General features: G+C 42.7%; 1 protein-coding gene and 2 long non-coding RNA genes across 4 annotated transcripts in view; 1 reads left to right on the top strand and 2 right to left on the bottom strand.

Annotated features, from left to right (window-relative positions):
- Positions 1–4,685: 4,685 nt before the first annotated feature.
- LOC144988948 (uncharacterized) lies at positions 4,686–7,062 on the bottom strand. The gene is made up of 4 exons (XR_013653051.1): positions 6,783–7,062; positions 5,885–6,065; positions 5,681–5,810; positions 4,686–5,506 (listed from the first exon to the last, which is right to left on the bottom strand). It is a non-coding gene; the product is annotated as an uncharacterized LOC144988948 (long non-coding RNA).
- A 70-nt stretch (positions 7,063–7,132) lies between these two features.
- Positions 7,133–19,038, top strand: part of LOC110017583 (uncharacterized) — a 30,842-nt gene continuing 18,936 nt past the window's right edge. Inside the window, exon 1 of the long non-coding RNA XR_013653052.1 lies at positions 7,133–7,483. This is a non-coding gene — a long non-coding RNA (uncharacterized LOC110017583). The remainder of the gene's footprint in view (positions 7,484–19,038) is intronic.
- LOC144988947 (protein NYNRIN-like) lies at positions 12,375–15,731 on the bottom strand. 2 transcript variants are annotated; one of them, XM_078940353.1, is made up of 3 exons: positions 13,238–15,731; positions 13,104–13,161; positions 12,375–12,773 (listed from the first exon to the last, which is right to left on the bottom strand). In XM_078940353.1, exon 1 carries the CDS (start codon positions 15,556–15,558, stop codon positions 13,525–13,527), a length of 2,034 nt encoding a protein of 677 aa, XP_078796479.1. In that variant the 5' UTR covers positions 15,559–15,731; the 3' UTR covers positions 12,375–12,773; positions 13,104–13,161; positions 13,238–13,524. The 2 variants fall into 2 exon arrangements, with proteins under 2 accessions (XP_078796479.1, XP_078796478.1); XM_078940352.1 differs by having other exon boundaries at positions 12,388–12,773; positions 13,104–15,731.

Genomic DNA, 19,038 nt, shown 5'->3' with positions numbered 1-19,038 from the left:
TCTTATTTTTTTGCCCCACTCTATATGAATCCAAATGTTCAAATTAGATGTTGAATTTTATTCTAAAGGTTAAAAGATAAATGTCTTATTTAAAACTTAATGGTAGGTCTAAATGTGACTGCCTGGCCAGCCCTCATCAGGGACCCCCCCCTTTTCTTGGGCACCCTCCTCTTTGGCGGCAGGGAGTGGGGGTGGCCCCTGCCTCGCTTTCTACTGGACTTCCAGCTGGGTGGTTGTCTGAAGAGTGGGGCAGGTCTTCCTTTGGGGGCCCTATTTTTGTGCTTAGAGTTGGGGGGGGGGGGGGGGTTGCTCAGAACTCGCCTCGCCTGGGACTTGGAGGGTGGGGGGCTTTCTGGTCTTTGGGGCTTTGTGCTGGACCCCTGGCACGGGAGGAGGGCTGTGCTTTGGCTTGGCTGGGGCTCATGCTCTCTGTGCCCTAATATGCCCATATCCCCATATGCCCTATGGTACTGGGGACTGCTGTGGCAGTCCTTCCTTTTGGGGGGCTGACATTGGGTGGCCTGGTGGGTGGATTTCCTACTTCTGTTTTCCCGTGTAGAAGTCTGGGGGGCCCTGGCTACTACGGCTGTCTTGCTTTTGGCAGGGGTCTTGGTGTGGGGGTGGCCGGGCACTCTCCTTCTTTTTACATTCCATCATACACTACAGTAGAACACAAAGACTTACCTGAGCACAGGTGTCAGCTCACCTTTGCACAAACAGTGTTCATGACATAATGATATACTTGGAATGTGTTTGTTTGTTTGTATAAGTACAGTAAGCGCGTGTGAGCCTAGTTGTAGTATGTATTATGTATGCACAAAAGCATTACCCATACGTCATAAGTGCGTGCAGCTTGCATTAGCCTTACAAATACTTCACAATGGGTCTCCTCTTCCATTTCCGGGTTAACGAACGGACACGTATTGCCTGTCGGCTGCTCTCTCAAGGGATTTTCCAGCGACTGAAGTTATTTTAACGGTCGTCAATTGACTTAAAAGCGGATAATCTCTAAGAAAGACAGCTGACCTGTCACGTTCAGCTCGTAGTCTCGGAGGCCATCCTCATGGTAGAAGCACAGGCGGAGTCTCAGGACTTGATTTTTACTCAACCTTTATTTTCCAATTTCTTCTGTTGGCATTTCACAGTCATGTCCCAGCTCTAACCACCAACCAACAACAAACCTCCCAATGGTTACAACTCCCACCTTTATAAGATTTCACCTTTGGGAGCTACCATTCACCCAGGTGCCCACAGATAATCTATTTACACAAAATATTAAAATATGTACATTCAAAGTTTCCCCAACCCCTATAAAAATAGATAATTTCCCCATGCAAAAATAGAATTCACCGACTGTTCCTAAAACATTTCAATAATTCACTCAAATAATAAAATTACTAATCTAAGTCTCCCCTGTTAACTTTGCAATGATTTGGGTTCCCTCCCTGGAACCAATATAAGGTCCTTGTACCCTTAGGGACCTCTTTTGCTGGCGGACCATTCCTGACACAGAAAACAGAGGTGAGTAACCACCATCAGACAAGGCATAGACATACATGCAGCAGGTGTAAAACAAATATTTAAATCTATGTGCTTTCACAGGTGCTCCTGACCTAGAAGAACATTGCTGCTGCTTAACTTTAGCTGCATTAAACTAATAAAACTCTGTCAATTAACGTTCTCTGCCTGTTTCTTTAATGTGACAACTGCTCGTTGTCACATTTCCTCACCCCCTCTCCCAAGTTTACAGTACGTCAATTCTCATGAATACGGGACAAACAGTCTGCCACACAGTTGGTCTTTCCTGCTCGATATTGAACTGTGAAATCATAGGCTTGAAGAGACAGGTACCATGCAGTGAGACGTGTATTGGAGTCTTTCATTCTCCTCAGCCATTGCAGGGCACGATGATCTGTCTCTAGGCAGAAGTGGCGCCCAAGCAGATAGTACCTCAGAGAGTCAATCGCCCACTTCATGGCCAAACACTCCTTCTCCACTGTAGAGTATCGTGTCTCTCGGTCGAGGAGTTTCCTGCTTAGGAACAGCACTGGATGCCTCTCCCCTTCAGCTTCTTGAACCAAGACTGCTCCAAGTCCAACAGCAGATGCATCTGTTTGCAGGATGAAGGGTCGAGTGAAGTCAGGGCTGTATAGAACAGACTCACTTGTGATGGCCCTCTTCAGATCCCGAAACGCTGCATCAGTCTTTTTTCCTCTTGTCATTTTCTGCACTGTGCTTCTAATTGTTGCTTCTGACACCACTTGTCACGTTCAGCTCGTAGTCTCGGAGGCCATCCTCATGGTAGAAGCACAGGCGGAGTCTCAGGACTTGATTTTTACTTAACCTTTATTTTCCAATTTCTTCTGTTGGCATTTCACAGTCATGTCCCAGCTCTAACCACCAACCAACAACAAACCTCCCAATGGTTACAACTCCCACCTTTATAAGATTTCACCTTTGGGAGCTACCATTCACCCAGGTGCCCACAGATAATCTATTTACACAAAATATTAAAATATGTACATTCAAAGTTTCCCCAACCCCTATAAAAATAGATAATTTCCCCATGCAAAAATAGAATTCACCGACTGTTCCTAAAACATTTCAATAATTCACTCAAATAATAAAATTACTAATCTAAGTCTCCCCTGTTAACTTTGCAATGATTTGGGTTCCCTCCCTGGAACCAATATAAGGTCCTTGTACCCTTAGGGACCTCTTTTGCTGGCGGACCATTCCTGACACAGAAAACAGAGGTGAGTAACCACCATCAGACAAGGCATAGACATACATGCAGCAGGTGTAAAACAAATATTTAAATCTATGTGCTTTCACAGGTGCTCCTGACCTAGAAGAACATTGCTGCTGCTTAACTTTAGCTGGATTAAACTAATAAAACTCTGTCAATTAACGTTCTCTGCCTGTTTCTTTAATGTGACAACTGCTCGTTGTCACATTTCCTCACCCCTTCTCCCAAGTTTACAGTACATCAATTCTCATGAATACGGGACAAACAGTCTGCCACACAGTTGGTCTTTCCTGCTCGATATTGAACTGTGAAATCATAGGCTTGAAGAGACAGGTACCATGCAGTGAGACGTGTATTGGAGTCTTTCATTCTCCTCAGCCATTGCAGGGCACGATGATCTGTCTCTAGGCAGAAGTGGCGCCCAAGCAGATAGTACCTCAGAGAGTCAATCGCCCACTTCATGGCCAAACACTCCTTCTCCACTGTAGAGTATCGTGTCTCTCGGTCGAGGAGTTTCCTGCTTAGGAACAGCACTGGATGCCTCTCCCCTTCAGCTTCTTGAACCAAGACTGCTCCAAGTCCAACAGCAGATGCATCTGTTTGCAGGATGAAGGGTCGAGTGAAGTCAGGGCTGTATAGAACAGACTCACTTGTGATGGCCCTCTTCAGATCCCGAAACGCTGCATCACAGTCTTTTTTCCTCTTGTCATTTTCTGCACTGTGCTTCTAATTGTTGCTTCTGACACCACTTGTCACGTTCAGCTCGTAGTCTCGGAGGCCATCCTCATGGTAGAAGCACAGGCGGAGTCTCAGGACTTGATTTTTACTCAACCTTTATTTTCCAATTTCTTCTGTTGGCATTTCACAGTCATGTCCCAGCTCTAACCACCAACCAACAACAAACCTCCCAATGGTTACAACTCCCACCTTTATAAGATTTCACCTTTGGGAGCTACCATTCACCCAGGTGCCCACAGATAATCTATTTACACAAAATATTAAAATATGTACATTCAAAGTTTCCCCAACCCCTATAAAAATAGATAATTTCCCCATGCAAAAATAGAATTCACCGACTGTTCCTAAAACATTTCAATAATTCACTCAAATAATAAAATTACTAATCTAAGTCTCCCCTGTTAACTTTGCAATGATTTGGGTTCCCTCCCTGGAACCAATATAAGGTCCTTGTACCCTTAGGGACCTCTTTTGCTGGCGGACCATTCCTGACACAGAAAACAGAGGTGAGTCACCACCATCAGACAAGGCATAGGCTGTGTCCGAATTACCGCCCTAACCCCTAACTACTAAAACCCTATATAGTGCGGCACTATATAGTTCTCTATATAGTTTTCTGAATTTTCAAAGCAATTCGGACACCCGTGCTCACTAGTTTTCTCTTTCGGGTGTTTTCAAAAGGCGCTCGGCACGAAAACAAAGTGGCGCATTACCGCCACCACCTGGTCTGGAGGGGAACTACTTCTATTTAACGCGGAGAATGACACCCATTTGTCAAATTAAAAATATAATAAATATGAACATTTTATGAAGACTATTTATGAATCTGCTGTGTTCTGATCATGGAAAATGTGGCTGATTTATAAATAATAAAATTACAAACACATTGGTGTAGATTTTATGTATTAGTTGATAAATAAACCCCCATGTTATTACTCCATGGCAATATTTATTTTTGTGCCGCTGAACGATTTACGGACTCTTGCGAGGAGGCATTTTTTCCTGTAGTTTTCTCTTCTACCTTACTGAAAATAGCTTTATATATGAATCTGTCCGTGTTCCTGGCAATAATTCAACCGTTTTTCATGGGATCAAACCAAAAACGAGCAGATATGCAGCATCACAGGACGGCAAGGAGAAGCAGACGTCTCAGAAGATTTCCTCTGGATGCTCTGGCCAGACATGAACAACCTGTGAGTTAAACTTAAAGTTTTTTTATTAGTTCAATTTAAGCATTTGTTACTAATTGTGCTCAAGGTTACACAGTCTGCTGGGTAAGACTTAACATTATTTTTCAACACTGAACTATGAACTGTATAGTCTAACTACATGAAACACTTGTGGGATCAAAGTTTAGTATTTTTTATTCAGAGTCAAACCATATCACTTGTTTTAAACAAAAATACTTTAATTTTTAAATATTTATATAAAAATCCAAAAACCCAGCCAAAAAAAACATGAGATTTTCCAGCATTTATAAATACGTCATAAACTAAAATGTAAGACATCAGAATAAAGTGAAACATTCAAAAAAAATCAGATTTAATTTTCTCAATGAAATAATTATTTTTCTATTTTACAGGGTCTTCCACGTCTCTACTGCTTTGCCAACATAAAGGTGTCTGTCGTGGCCCTTCACGCTGACGCTCAGTCCGACACAAAACCAGACCGGCAGACCTGCAGATCAGTTGACCCGCAGGACCATTGAGCATCTGGTGGAGCAGCTTCGGGTTCCTCACACTCTGGGGGGGGCACAGGAGACTGAGGTCCTGGTGTTTCTTTTCTGGCTGGCGTGTGGCACATCATACAGTGTGGTAACCAGAGCTTTTGACATGCCACGGTCCACTGTAAGTGACGTTGTCCACAGACCGCATCCTCCAGCTGATGAGCAGGGTCACCCAGCATCCAGTGGGAATGAACTACCATAAGTCGCCTCAGGTTTTATAGCAGCTTGCTTGGTCTTCCACCTTCCAAAAGGTCGTGGGGAGCATTCAGGGCTGCCACATAAGAATAAAGGTCCTAAAAGAAAATGCAGCTTGTTATTTTAACAGGAAGCTTTTTTATTCCATTCAACTGCAGGCTGTATGTGACTAATGCCAAATTTAGAGATATTTTTGTTGGGAATCAAGGATCAGTCCACAGTTCAGAGGTTCTACGTAAAAGCCCAACTTATGTAAATAAAACATTACCCACCTGAAGGATCCTTTTGGGTGATGGTGGGTATCCCTCATTGCACATCCCATCATGCTGCTGACACCCTACAGGGAACCCATGAGGAATGCGGTTCAGGCCCGTTACAACCAGCACCACGCCAAGGCATGCTCTGTGGTGGAGAGAGAGCATTTGGCAAATGAGGAGGAGAGCAATACTTCTGGGGGCACTGGAAGTAAAACCAACCTTTGCAATGAAAATCATTGCCTGCAGTTCAGTTCTGCACAATCTGTGCATCAGCAAAGGGGACTGCTGGGAGCCACAGATGTTGAGCCACACCAGGAACCAGTAGGACGGGTAAAGTGGCGTCCGTCTGCGAGGACAGATCTCTGCTTTCCTTTCAGCTCCAACTGTGACACACATGACTCTAGAAGACCAGGATTATTGTTAAGATGTATAAAAATAAATGTTAACATATAAAACGAAAATGTAAATATGTACATTTGATATTTATATGAAAATCCTTTTGAGATTGTTAAAAATGGCTCAGATTTAAATAATACATGTAAATAATTCATTTTTGTTACTGCATTTATTAAACAAATTGCAAAAACAACGACGACGTTACATTTTGTGAACAATATTTTAAACTCAGGTAAGCTTAACAGACTCTCCTGTCACTCTTTGTCCCTTCGTGCTCTTTCCTCCTCTCCTCTTTCAACAACAACCGTTACCCCAACATGACAACGATTACAGTTTAATGATAAATAAATACAAATCTGATCAAGTGTCTCTCTACTCCCATCCGGCACGAGCTTGCCTGATAACAAACAGGCTATCTTTCTCCATCCACAGATGGATCAGATTTTCCTCATCCTCGTCTGTCCCTACATATATAAACACATTTTAAAAACGTGTTAATAACTACGGTTAGAACTCACTGCTTTTTGATGTAATATCAACAGCGTTTGTTTTTAGCCTTCAATGCTAATTCGCGCTAGCGTTAGCTTTAGCATTACCGAAATTGATGAGCTTCAAAACAATGTAGATAGTCGATTGAGGAATATAACATATTAAACAAGTCATCTCACGTATTTACAAATATATTTTACAACATATACAAGATACTTTTAAATATACTTACATTTTTAAGTCTTCTTTCTAGCGCAACCGTCCGCCATCTTTGAATAATTCAAACGCAGTGTATTATGGGTCACACGCAATGCATTCTGGTATGAACGCAGTGCATTCTGGGCAATATTCGCCGATCGAGTGAGCATCGATCCACACTGGTTTTTCGTAGAGAATTCTGGGAAATTTCTAGTGCACATGATTTTTGAACTGTAGATTCGGACAGCACTACAAAATGGCGACCGCACTATATAGTGCACTATATAGGGTTTAGGGCGGTAATTCGGACACAGCCATAGACATACATGCAGCAGGTGTAAAACAAATATTTAAATCTATGTGCTTTCACAGGTGCTCCTGACCTAGAAGAACATTGCTGCTGCTTAACTTTAGCTGGATTAAACTAATAAAACTCTGTCAATTAACGTTCTCTGCCTGTTTCTTTAATGTGACAACTGCTCGTTGTCACATGACCATTCTCACTGGATTACCGATCAAACCTCGGGCAAAGCTAAATGCAGCTGGAGTTAGCATTGCTAATCCAAATAGCGCTACCATTGCTAGCAGTTGTTCTGAAACGGGGAGCAATAGAGAGTCTTGGAACACCAAGTGGAATCATTTCTCACGTCCAAAGGGATTTCCCTGGATCTAAATACCATAGAGACCTGCCACCCGCAGGAGAAAGGAGACGGATAAACCAGCGATCCTCATCAGGTTTGTGAATCATAAACACAAGCTAGCTCTGATGAATCAAAGGAAGAATCTGAAGGGATCTGCTGTTTATCTAAACGACCATCTGACCAGAAGGAATGCTGAAATCGTCAAACATGCCAGGCTTCTCAGGAAGCGTAAGCAGATTTAGAATACTTGGGTTAAAGGCTGCAGGATTTACGTCAAACCACTCGGTCCAAGGTTCTGGTAGTAACACCATGAAGGACTTGGAAAAGTGTTTGATCACAGACGTCTGAACCAACATGCAGTAATAAATCAAAGGGTAAAAAATAATTTCAAGAAATATGACGCCTGGATTCATCGTTTTCTCGAAGTCTGAAGTGACCCTGATTTTCAGCTAAGTTCTGACCTGCAGACAACTTGACCTCAACTTTCAGCGCCGCTAATAACAGCCGCAAAAGGAAAAGAACCTTAATCTAATGTCTGCAGACATAACAGCAAAGAGAACTATAAACTCTGTTAAAACACAGAAGAAGGGCTGTTAATCAGCAGAAGGAGGAACACCAACCTTGGACATTTGATAGAATATGGACCCTTTTTTTTATTTTACTTCACAGCATTGCCTTACAATAAAAAGAAAAAAAAATGCTTAATCGATTATTGAAGATGGTTATAATGATTGAATTCTAATTATATTAGTTCACTTGATCCAAAAAGTCATGATATGTTATGTTTATTTTCTAATTGTGTAATTTTTTTAATCATAAACATGATTTTTCTAATGAAATGAATCTGAATATATTTTAGATAATTGATCTGTATTGTGGTATGTTATTATACAAAATAGTTATAACTACTTTGCATATGTATGAAGTAATTCATCATTGTCATGTGATTTATTGATACTTAAGCATACGTAATGACCTGAAACTGTGTTGGTAAGGCATTGATAACAGATGAAAAGTTATGAACCGGATAATGATAAATCATGTGATAAAACGGTTACGGTAGAACAGGGGTGGGATTATAAACGTTTGCTTCCTTCCACTCCATTTTAAGCAACTTTGATTAAATATTTAATTATCCTAAGTTTGATACGTCTTTGAGTGAATGTATGAATGCTTATTGTATTGTTCTGTGCATTATTCTGATTGCTTGAAAAAAAACATTTCAAATCAAATCAAATCAAACAATACACTGACCACATGCACTATGATTGCATATTCCATTTTCAACAAGCCTGAAGGGAACTGTAAGACACACTTCCATGAGATGTGCCTTCTACCGGCTACTCCTCTCTACAACCCTCCACAGCCTAGGACCACCCAAAAACTTGCAGTAATCATACGAGTGCATGTGACAATACCTGATCATCTTTACTTCTGTTTTAAAAGCATTCCCACTGGTCTTTTAATTATGAATATGCTATTTTTAGGCAAAAAAAAGTCGTTTTCTAGGACATAGTTTTAACAGAGTGGCAGAAGAGTTCAGCAGAAGTAAGCCTTCCCCAACTTCCCATCATCCTTCATCTACACTCTCTCCCACTAGCTTAGAGCCCCTTACAACCTCATCTAACGTTACAATGAAAAGTGCGAGAAATATTGGAGCTATCCAGTCGTACAGTTTTGACCCAGATACCAACAGCATTTTTTTCCATCTGTTCCTGATTCCCAATGCTTGAATAAATAAATACAGAAAAGCAGTTTTAAGCCCAATTTTCCTTATGTATGTCCTCCATTATAAAAAAAATGCCACAAGAACATAATAACCCTTGTGCTATCCTAGGCACTTTAACGTTGGGAGTTGGGTCATCTAGACCCACTAGACAGTGCGCTGAACCTTTTTTCTTCAATGATTTGTGATCTTCACTGGTGTCCATGGATTACATGAAATCTTTCCACCTTTGTTATGGTAGGGAGAACACGTCAAAGTAATGGTGGGGTCATCTAATATAGCACAAGGGTTGAAAACACCAAAAACACAGTTTTCATTTGAGTGGGTCTTTACCTATATAATACCACTCAGTCTTGGTGCAACAGTGTTGAGCTTTCTATTTACATCAGTGCAAATCTCACCAGAGTTCAAAGCCAACAACGATTGGTGGCTTACCCTACAATACAGATGATAATGTATGTCCTTAAACTCTGCCCATTCAGTCAGATTCTACAAACAGGGCTGCCAGTCAGAGTGACAGCTGTCGTTCAAGCTGTCGCCAAATCATGGTTATGACAGTGGATATGAGACGTCTGGATTGAAGGATGGTGAGAAGGCTGTAGATGGCCTGTGCAAGCCTAGGGGACTTCCGTCTACAGAGACGGGTTTAATTCACACAGACAAAAGTTAAGGACTACCACCTTTGAGCTTAAAAATGTTTCAGCAAAAGGGACAAACCCCGATGGCAGAGACATGATATTGCATTATATGTCACACAAATTGCTATAGCTTTACAGACACATTTAACACCTGAACTCCAACAAAAACTTAACAACGGAGCAGCAATTCATGCGCTGAGTGTGGCTATTTATTTCTATTAGCCATCACCTGTCTTATCCCACTGACACACACAGACATTGAAGCTGCCCCAAGGTGATTTATAGCTTTATTGTTGGTGTGAGAGTGTTTGACAGAGTGTTTGTGGAGGGGGGACGGTAATTGAAATGAAGGTCCTCTCTTCTCTCACCTCCTGAAGAAGCAGCTTTCTGCTGTTCTGGGATCAAATGACTGCAGGAAGAGGAAATAAAAGCTTTAGGAGCACGTTTGGCTGCCATATAACTGGAAAGGGTGAAAACAAAAGGATTTACATACAAAAGTGTAAACTTTACCAGCCTTAATGGCACATAAATAACATTTATCTGTTAAAAAGAAAATGAATCTTTATTCATCAAAATAACCGCTGCTTTGGGGTCATTTCGTTTTTCATTCATCATTCAAATTACAATTATTGCGAAGCAACCCATGGCAAAATATTTGTTTATACATTTTTAGCAACTCCTTTAGTTACTTTAAAACTTGCAGGAAAACCATGTGCTAACCTTTCTAAATAGGATATCCATCTGGTGCACATATTCTTTTTAAGTACGGAGCCCGTGACCTGTCATGGGTTCAAAAAAAAATAAATAAATAAATTATATATATATATATATATATATATATATATATATATATATATATATATATATATATATATATATATATATATATATATATATATATGTATAATTTCCACAAATTAATTTCATCCTCTAACTATTCCCTTGCTATAGTCAATGCAAAGATTAATGATGCAGTGGCAAAATGTATTTTATTTATATTATGGCTTTAAAGCAGTTATCTTATTTACAGTAAATGTGTAACCGGAAGCATTTAAGTTTATTTCCGGTTGAAACAATAGAGAGTGTAAAAGGTCACAATTATTTCGAGGGAACACATTAGTATTTTTTTTTAATCCAGTCAGGTCACGGGCTCCGTAATTAAAAGAATAAAAGCAGGCATAAGAAATACATATGTATTACTTTTTACGTTTTATTGGTTGTGGTGATGATGAATGGTGAGGAAAACTAATTTACAATTCTAACAATATATCTCAAAACATGCTTTGATGATTTAAAAAAAAAAGCAAATTAAATTTGTAGTAAGCTTCTGGTTATAGCTATGCCTGCAGCAGTAAAAGTCCCACTCTGATCATATTTTGATCTATTGTAAGAGTGTTCCCAGTGGTCTTTTAATTATGATAATGCAGATTTTAGCCAAAAAAAAAAAAACTGTTGGTGACCCCCGCCCCCCCACCCCACCCTGTAACCCATAATTGATAACTCATGTTTACACGCTCTCCTGCTAGGGTTACAGCCCCTCACACCCCCAACCTAACATTACTAAGGAGTAATATTTATGCCACCACATTGCACACAAAACTTTGCTAATAAAAATATTAAATATTTGCTTACAAAACGTTTTTCCTTTCACATTTAGTTTTGCTTTCTAAGTTTTTATTTTTGCTTTCAAAACCTTTTTTTTTTCATTTTTTTTTGCTGTAAAAAAGAGTTTTGTGTTTGCAAAACTAATGTTTTAGCATGCGTTGTGTCTCATCTTGCTTTTTTCTTATCTTTGATTTTGCTCACATAGGTTTCAGTTTAGCGTGACAAAAGCTGCCATCGAACAGCCTGCTGATTGGTCCAGATTCTAACCAATCAAATTTATCTAACATGTTGTCGGCGACGGAAGCCGAACCAGCTGTTTTTACCCTAGATTTTATCTCTTTGGCCTAAGAAAATTTAATTTTTGCAATTTTGCTTGATTAATCAGAAAAATGTGGAAGAAAAAGTTTTTGAAAAGCAAAAATAAATATTTTGAAAGCAAAAGAAAAAATTTAAAGCAAAAAAAATGTTTCCTTTTCCTATCTGTCCATATTGGCCATTGCTCATTTCTTGTCTTTACACTTTAAACTTATTTCTTTCTATCTAGTCTTTACTGTTTAACTTGTTTATTTTAGGTTCTCCCTTTTAAAGCCATTTTTTTTAGCAGGCCCCGTTAAATTGCATTTCCTTCCTGTGCAGTAATGTGACTTTCACTCTACAAGTGAGGATTTCTTTTTATCTTCTTCTGGTCTGCTTTATTTTTTATGGTTTCTGCCAAATCTGTTCCTCTGCTAAGCCATAGTTTTTTTTCCAGTCATTTTTATTTCTGCCTGTCTGTCTGAAAGGACAAATTACACATTATGACGGAGTAATGAAGCTGGAACAAAGAGGAAATCGAGTGAAAATTGTGTGATTAAATGTATGTATATGATAAAGTACGAAGGCTGTGTCCACATAGTTTAAATATGTGTAGCAACTGTGTCACACACAAAAAAGAAAGAAAGAACTAAATGGGCTAATGACCAGAAGACTGAAATTCGACTCTCGGAGGGAATGGCAGGAAACTGAAGTTGTTGTTTGGTGTGGGGCAATTTATTTACAGTGATAGTCAACAATGAAGAGAAACAATGAATGGCCATTCAGATATATACACAAAAGTACTTCAAAAGGGTTTCACATTTACAAAGGCATGACTGTTGTAGCATGTCCTCGAGTCCGGCAACTTTTAGTTGCACCATAGAAACAAAAACACAAAGAAAAACCAACTCGCCCACAGTTCAGAGGAAGGTAAGTGCACTGGGAAGCGTGAATTCAGTTTGTATGAATATAGTTCATTAAAGCAATGGTGTGGGCATAAGCTGGGTCAGAGGTCTTTGTTTTCAACTGGGCTACTAGGAGCCCCCTACCGGCTTGGCGGGAGAATGCAGCTTTTCTGATGGTTCAGGTTCCAGGGTCTAGCTCGCCATCATGGACCTGGCCTGGGTAACGAGACCAGAGTCTCAATTAAATCTATGTTTTCTTCACATCAACAAGCAGAAAAAAAAAACATTCCCTTGCCAGTTGACATAATCCAGTGTGCACACAATTCATAAAAATATAGTACGTATTGCACCACATTCAATTCCAAACATTAAATGAGCAATAGCAAATACATCACTAATCCAACACATTCTTTACATATGGGTACGTACCCCTTTTCAGGTTTAGGTGAAACTGGCAGAAAGCTTGATGAAAAGCCATGCTAATAGCTTCCATGTTAATGAGTGACAGTGGCTAAGCTACATTAGCATAACAAACTATTGACTCACCAATTTCCGCCAAAAATCACTTCCAAATGCTCTTTGTTTTGAACTGGATAGAGGGCCCCTGTGACATACCATGCATCACAATAAACATCCAGTGAAAATAGAGCAGTAAAGTAGGAAACTAACTTAAATCATACCTGTGCCTTGTCTCATCTGGCCTCCCACTGCATCTAACACTGCTGACTTCCTGTACCCTTATATGCGTTCGTGATTGGCTGCGCCGTGTCACGTGATGCTGTGACGTCACGGAATAAACGCTCGTGATTGGCCGACCGCCCCATGTGACCAAATGACGTCACCGCCGCGGGAAATACAGAGTGACCAGGAAGGAGAAAAATACAGGGGCAAGGCAGGCAAAACAAAGCCAGTAGACATCACCTGGGTTACACCCTCCCCTCTCAAAACCATGCAACTCCGGTGAATGTCAAACTACATCGACACGGTACATCCGACTAGATGCCGGGGCGCCAAAAGCTCCACCGCAGGCATCGGCTAGGCTATGGAAAAGCGTTTGTACTACAGAGATTAGCGGCTGACCTAAAGCGGAGTACTGTAAACGGTTAGGCGGGTGTCTGTCTCTCGCGGAACGACGAATGGATAAATCAGGCTCAACAGCATCCCCACTTTCAACATCTGAAACAGAGGTGGGAGCCTCAGCAGGAATAGGTACTGGTGTTGCCGCACTGGGTGATGCCTCTGCTGGGCAACCATCACCTAAAGACTGCTTTATCTCAGGAACAACAGGAACCTCTGGTAAGTATTCACCCGGTCCCAGTTCTTCCCCAAGTCCTTGAGAGACAGCCTCCTGCTCCATTCCACTGGGTGAAGATGGACGATCAGCATCAGACTCCTCGTTGGACTCTCTAATAGGCAAGTCCCTTTCAGGCAAGGTAGCTTCAGGTACTGAGCTGTGGCCAGTTGTAGACGTAACCGGAAGAGTGCCTTTGTCATGGAACTTCACGGGCTGTGAAATCGACAGATGAGGAAACCTCAACTCCTCTTCATCACTTAAACACTCCTCTGTAGTCACAACTGGCTGCCCCTGACTCCGAGTCTGAGGACGGTGTACAATGGTTGCAGGTAGCAGGTCCGGCTCTTTACTCTCAGGTAAAAACCCGCATGGCAGTAGGAGATCCCTGTGTAAAGTTCTGGTTCGCCCTGATGAATCTGCTTCAGGTCGCACAGTGTAGACAGGGAGATCTCCAGCACGATGCACTACAACATAAATGTCTCTCTCCCATTTGTCCTCTATCTTGTGTTTCCCTCGAAGGCGTACATTCCGGACAAGAACTCGATCTCCTTCTTCCAGGACAGATGGTCTGACCCGTCGGTCAAAACATTTCTTGTTCCTTTCAGCTGATTTTGCTGCATGTTTGGAAGCTAGCTGGTAACTTTCCTCCAGTCGAGAGCGAAGGTTCTGCACATATTGAGAATGTGAGATTGATGGTTTGTCTCGAACCGGAAGGCCGAAGGCTAGGTCAACAGGCAGCCTCGGAGAATGACCAAACATGAGTTCATATGGAGTGTAGCCGGTTACCTCATTTCTGGTACAATTGTAGGCATGCACCAGCGGCTTTACATACTCCTTCCATCTCCTCTTCTGTTCGGGCTCCAAGGTACCAAGCATGCTTAGCAATGTCCGATTGAACCTTTCAACAGGATTCCCACGAGGATGGTATGGCGTGGTCCGGGTTTTCTCAATACCAGCGATGACACAAAGTTCCTTGATGAGGTTGGACTCAAAGTCTGGACCTTGATCTGTGTGCAGACGCTCAGGGATGCCATAGTGCACAATGAAGTTCTCCCACAGACATTTAGCGACGGTCTTGGCCTTTTGATTGGCAGTTGGAATGGCCACGGCGTACTTCGTAAAATGATCTGTGAGGACTAAAATGTCTTTTGTGTTGCTTTGATCAGGCTCAAGCGTCAGGAAGTCCATGCACAACAGTTCTAGTGGTCGCCTGGTTTCGATATTTACCAGAGGTGCAGCTCGTTCTGGCAGTGCCTTCCGCCGAATGCAGCGGTCGCAGGTCTTTATCTTCTGCTCCACGTCGGCTGCCATTCGTGGCCAGAAGAACCGTGATCTCACTAGGTCAAGGGTCCTTTCGACTCCCAGATGTCCCATATCGTTGTGGAGGCTGGTGAGGACCATAGATCGCAACTCTTCTGGCAGCACTAGCTGAAACAAGATGTGCTCCCCATCCTGCCGTCTCCTGTACAGAATGTTATCTTTAAGTTCAAGTCTGTTCCACTCTCTCAGTAACAGAGGAATATCAGGCAATTCTTGTCGAACAGTGGGGGAAATCTTTTCACCAGTCTCGAGTTGGTAAATCACTTCTCGTATGCTGGGGTCTTCTCTTTGCTTTTCCCGAAGATCGATGGGAGACATTGAGGGAACGACTGGCAGCCCTTGGTGAGACTCGTCCACATAGCTGTTGGGAATAGCTGTGATGGACATGCTCAGTGACTCAACCAAGGTAATGCAGTTCTCTGGACAGTCTCTCAAGAGACCACAGTGACAAATGGCGGCCACAGCGTCTGGATCGAGCTGAACTGCAGTGCCTGGCTCAACATGGTCACGGGTGAACTGATTGACCAAGTCCCACTCTTTCAGACCATGGGCATCAGTTGGTTGATGATGGGGCCTTCGGGAGAGTGAAGCAGCATCTTGATTTCGATGTCCCACCCGGTACTGGAGTTTGAAATCGTATGTAGATAGTGCAGCAAGCCTTCTATGACTGGCAGCATCGAGCTTGGCAGATGTCAAAATGTAGGTCAATGGGTTATTGTCTGTAATTACTGTGAAACTGGAGCCATATAAATAATCGTGAAATTTTTCAGTGACGCTCCACTTTAACGCCAGGAACTCCAGTTTGTGTGCTGGATATCTGGATTCACTTGCAGACAGTCCCCGACTGGCATACGCTATGACACGCAACTTTCCATCTTGCTCTTGATACAATGCAGCTCCAAGGCCTATGGTGCTAGCATCAGTATGCAGGATGTAAGATTTCTTTGGGTTAGCAAATCCGAGTACTGGGGCTGTTGTGAGTCGATCAATCAGCATCTCAAAGGCATGCTGGCAATCTGATGTCCAACGTTCATTAAACGGCTGTTTAGCGTCGTGACTGGGCATGGGGGCTGGCTTCTTAGGTTGACGGCGCTTTGAGCTGTAACCCCTAGTCAGGTCGTTCAGAGGCTTAGCGATAGCAGCATAGCCATGGATGAATCTGCGGTAATAACCAGCAAATCCCAGAAAAGATCGTAATTCCTTCAGTGTCTGCGGAACTGGCCAGGATTTGAGAGCACTTATCTTTTCCGGGTCCGTCTCCACACCCTGCTCGGAGACAATATGGCCGAGATAGCGCACGGATGTCTGAAACAGTTTGCATTTCTCGGGTGCTAACTTCAGGCCGTAGTTTTTCAGACGGTGGAGTACTCTGATCAGACGGTCTTCATGTTCTTCCAGGGTGTTGGAGAATATGATGAGATCGTCCAAGAAGACAAGGACCTCTTTCAGGTGTAGATCTCCCATACATCTCTCCATGAGCCGCTGAAACGTGCTTGGCGCATTGGTTACACCTTGTGGCATCCGGTTGAACTCCCAAAAGCCCAGTGGGGTCACGAACGCAGTCTTTGGTTTGTCCACTTCTGCCATTTCAATTTGATAGTATCCTGACTTAAAGTCAAGGACACTAAACCAGCGGGAACCTGTGAGTGCTGAGAATGACTCCTCCAAGTTTGGGAGTGCGTAAGCATCTTTGATAGTGTGGAGATTCAGCTTACGATAGTCAATACACAGCCTTACATCCCCGTTCTTCTTCCGGACAACCACGATTGGTGAAGAAAAGGGGGATTCCGATTCTCGTATTACTCCTGCCTCCAACAAGTCACGCAGATGGTCGCGGACAGCTTCGATGTCACGAGGATGGATCGGCCTAGCTCGATGTTTAAATGGAGTCTCATCGTGAAGGCGGATGTGATGTTTGACTTTGTCTGTTCGTCCATAGTCGAGGTCGTGAAGAGAGAATACTTCAGGAATCTGTTTCAGTTTAGAGGTGACTCTGGCTTTCCACTCAGCGGGTATTGGAGAATCTCCAAAATCAAAATCCAGCTTGGCATCAGGTTTCTGGTGTCCACTGATGGAAACACGCTGAGACAGGATCTGTGGAGATATGGTGAGATCTGCAATGATGGTCAGTGGCATAAGTTTGATTGGCTTTTCTGATTCATTGGCAACGATGATTGGGAGCTTGTAGGGTGACTGACTTGGCAGTTTTACCAGGCAGCTCTTCACACAGAGTCCTCCAGGTAGCGGCGTGGTTGGTTGTTCTAGCAGGGCACGCTTGCCAGCTGGTGGTGGACAGGAATGGATAGAACCTTCAACAACCATGGCGTGGCCAGCTGGAACTGAAACAGGTGTTTTACTGGCCAACCTCACCAAGTCTTTGCTTGTCTCCTGAGTTTGCTGATGTCGGAGCTGAAGCAACTGAAGCACTGCTTTGTAGCCATGCTGAGAAGGTTTGTAGCTGGAACACTCACTTTTCAGATGCTGCTCGTAAAGCGGCTCCAGGGTGTTCATCCCTATCAGGATCTGGGAGTGGATATCCGGCCTGACATCTGGGATGATCAAAGCAAGGGTGTGTACATCAACATCTACACCAATGAAGTCCTTCGGAAAGGTAACCGTCATCTCAATGTATCCTAGATATGGTACTTCTTGTCCGGCAGCTCCTTCAACCTGTAGCAGTTCATGCAGTGGTTTCACAGATTGATTTGAAAAATATTGATTGTAGATAGATACAGGTACTGTTGTGACTTGTGATCCAGTGTCTAATAAACACTGAAAATTCATACCAGCAATGATGACTTGGCCTGTGCATCGGGATCCAATCAATCCTCTTGGCAGATGGGTTTTTTCAGTTGAAATGGAATGTGACTCGGTGCAGCATTTCACTGTTGTCTGCTTGTTGGGACGTAGTTGGTCCTCCGCAGTTCCCGTTCGTCCCTCAACAGGAACTCGCTCTAGTTTAAAGACGAGTTGCTTTGAGGTTTTCGCTGCCACTTCTTCTGTTTCTCTGTGAACTGTTTCCTTTTCATAGCTACAAGCGTTGGATTCGGATCATTATTGCAGTTTGTCTTTATGTGTCCATCCTCTCCACAGTTGTAGCAGTAACCTGGCTTTGGTCCTGCAGATGAAGGTTTGTGAAGAATGCGGGGCAGTTTACTGTTCTTGTTGGAAGGAACAGACTGGTACGTGGCAGACTGCTTCTGACTTGTCTGGCCACCTGTGAGGGTCCTCAGCTGTTTCTGTATGTCGGCTAGCTGCTGGGCGAGCTGCTGTGTGATGCTGGTTAGTGCATCAACCTTTGATTCTTCTGTAGTAGAAGTGTAGGCATATTGGGCATGCACCCCAGCTCTGGCTTTTGAACCGAGGTGCTGCTTCATACGCTGAGCTTTAGAAGCTTCTCTGTCTTCCTCAGTTCGAAGTAGCAACAAGAAGTCAGAGAAAGATGGTGGGTCAGACTTGCGTTGTTTTAATTGCAATTCAGAGATTAGATTGTTGTCCCAGCAGCCACGACAAAACTGGTTTAGAAGGTGTCTGTTCACATCGTTGGCTTTCACTCCTCCCCTCTTCAAAGCCAAAACTAGTGCAATTTGCAGCCGTTGCAAGTATGCAGATGGCTTTTCACCAGCGTCTTGGAACATCTCCATAAACTTTGCATAAAGCTCATCTCCATCCTGAACAGTTCCATAAGCAGAGTCCAGGATCTGCAAGTAAACCTTTGGTAATGTGTCTGGCTTTAGGTGTTTCACCATATCTGCTGCTGGTGGGAAAAGGCTTTCAACAATTCTTCTGGATCTTTGCAAGTCAGAAACTGCAGGATCTTGAAGAAGCAGGTCGACACTAGAGCGCCATGTTTCATAATCTGTTTCG

This window comes from Oryzias latipes, chromosome 22 (assembly GCF_053564925.1).
Source record: "Oryzias latipes strain Hd-rR chromosome 22, Olatipes_Hd-rR_3.1".
Taxonomy (NCBI): domain Eukaryota; kingdom Metazoa; phylum Chordata; class Actinopteri; order Beloniformes; family Adrianichthyidae; genus Oryzias; species Oryzias latipes.
This window is presented reverse-complemented; position numbering and strand designations above follow the sequence as displayed.

Coding starts and splice junctions, on each gene's coding strand:
- LOC144988947 (XM_078940353.1), bottom strand. CDS start 15,558: ATGTCCATCACAGCTATTCCCAACAGCTATGTGGACGAGTCTCACCAA.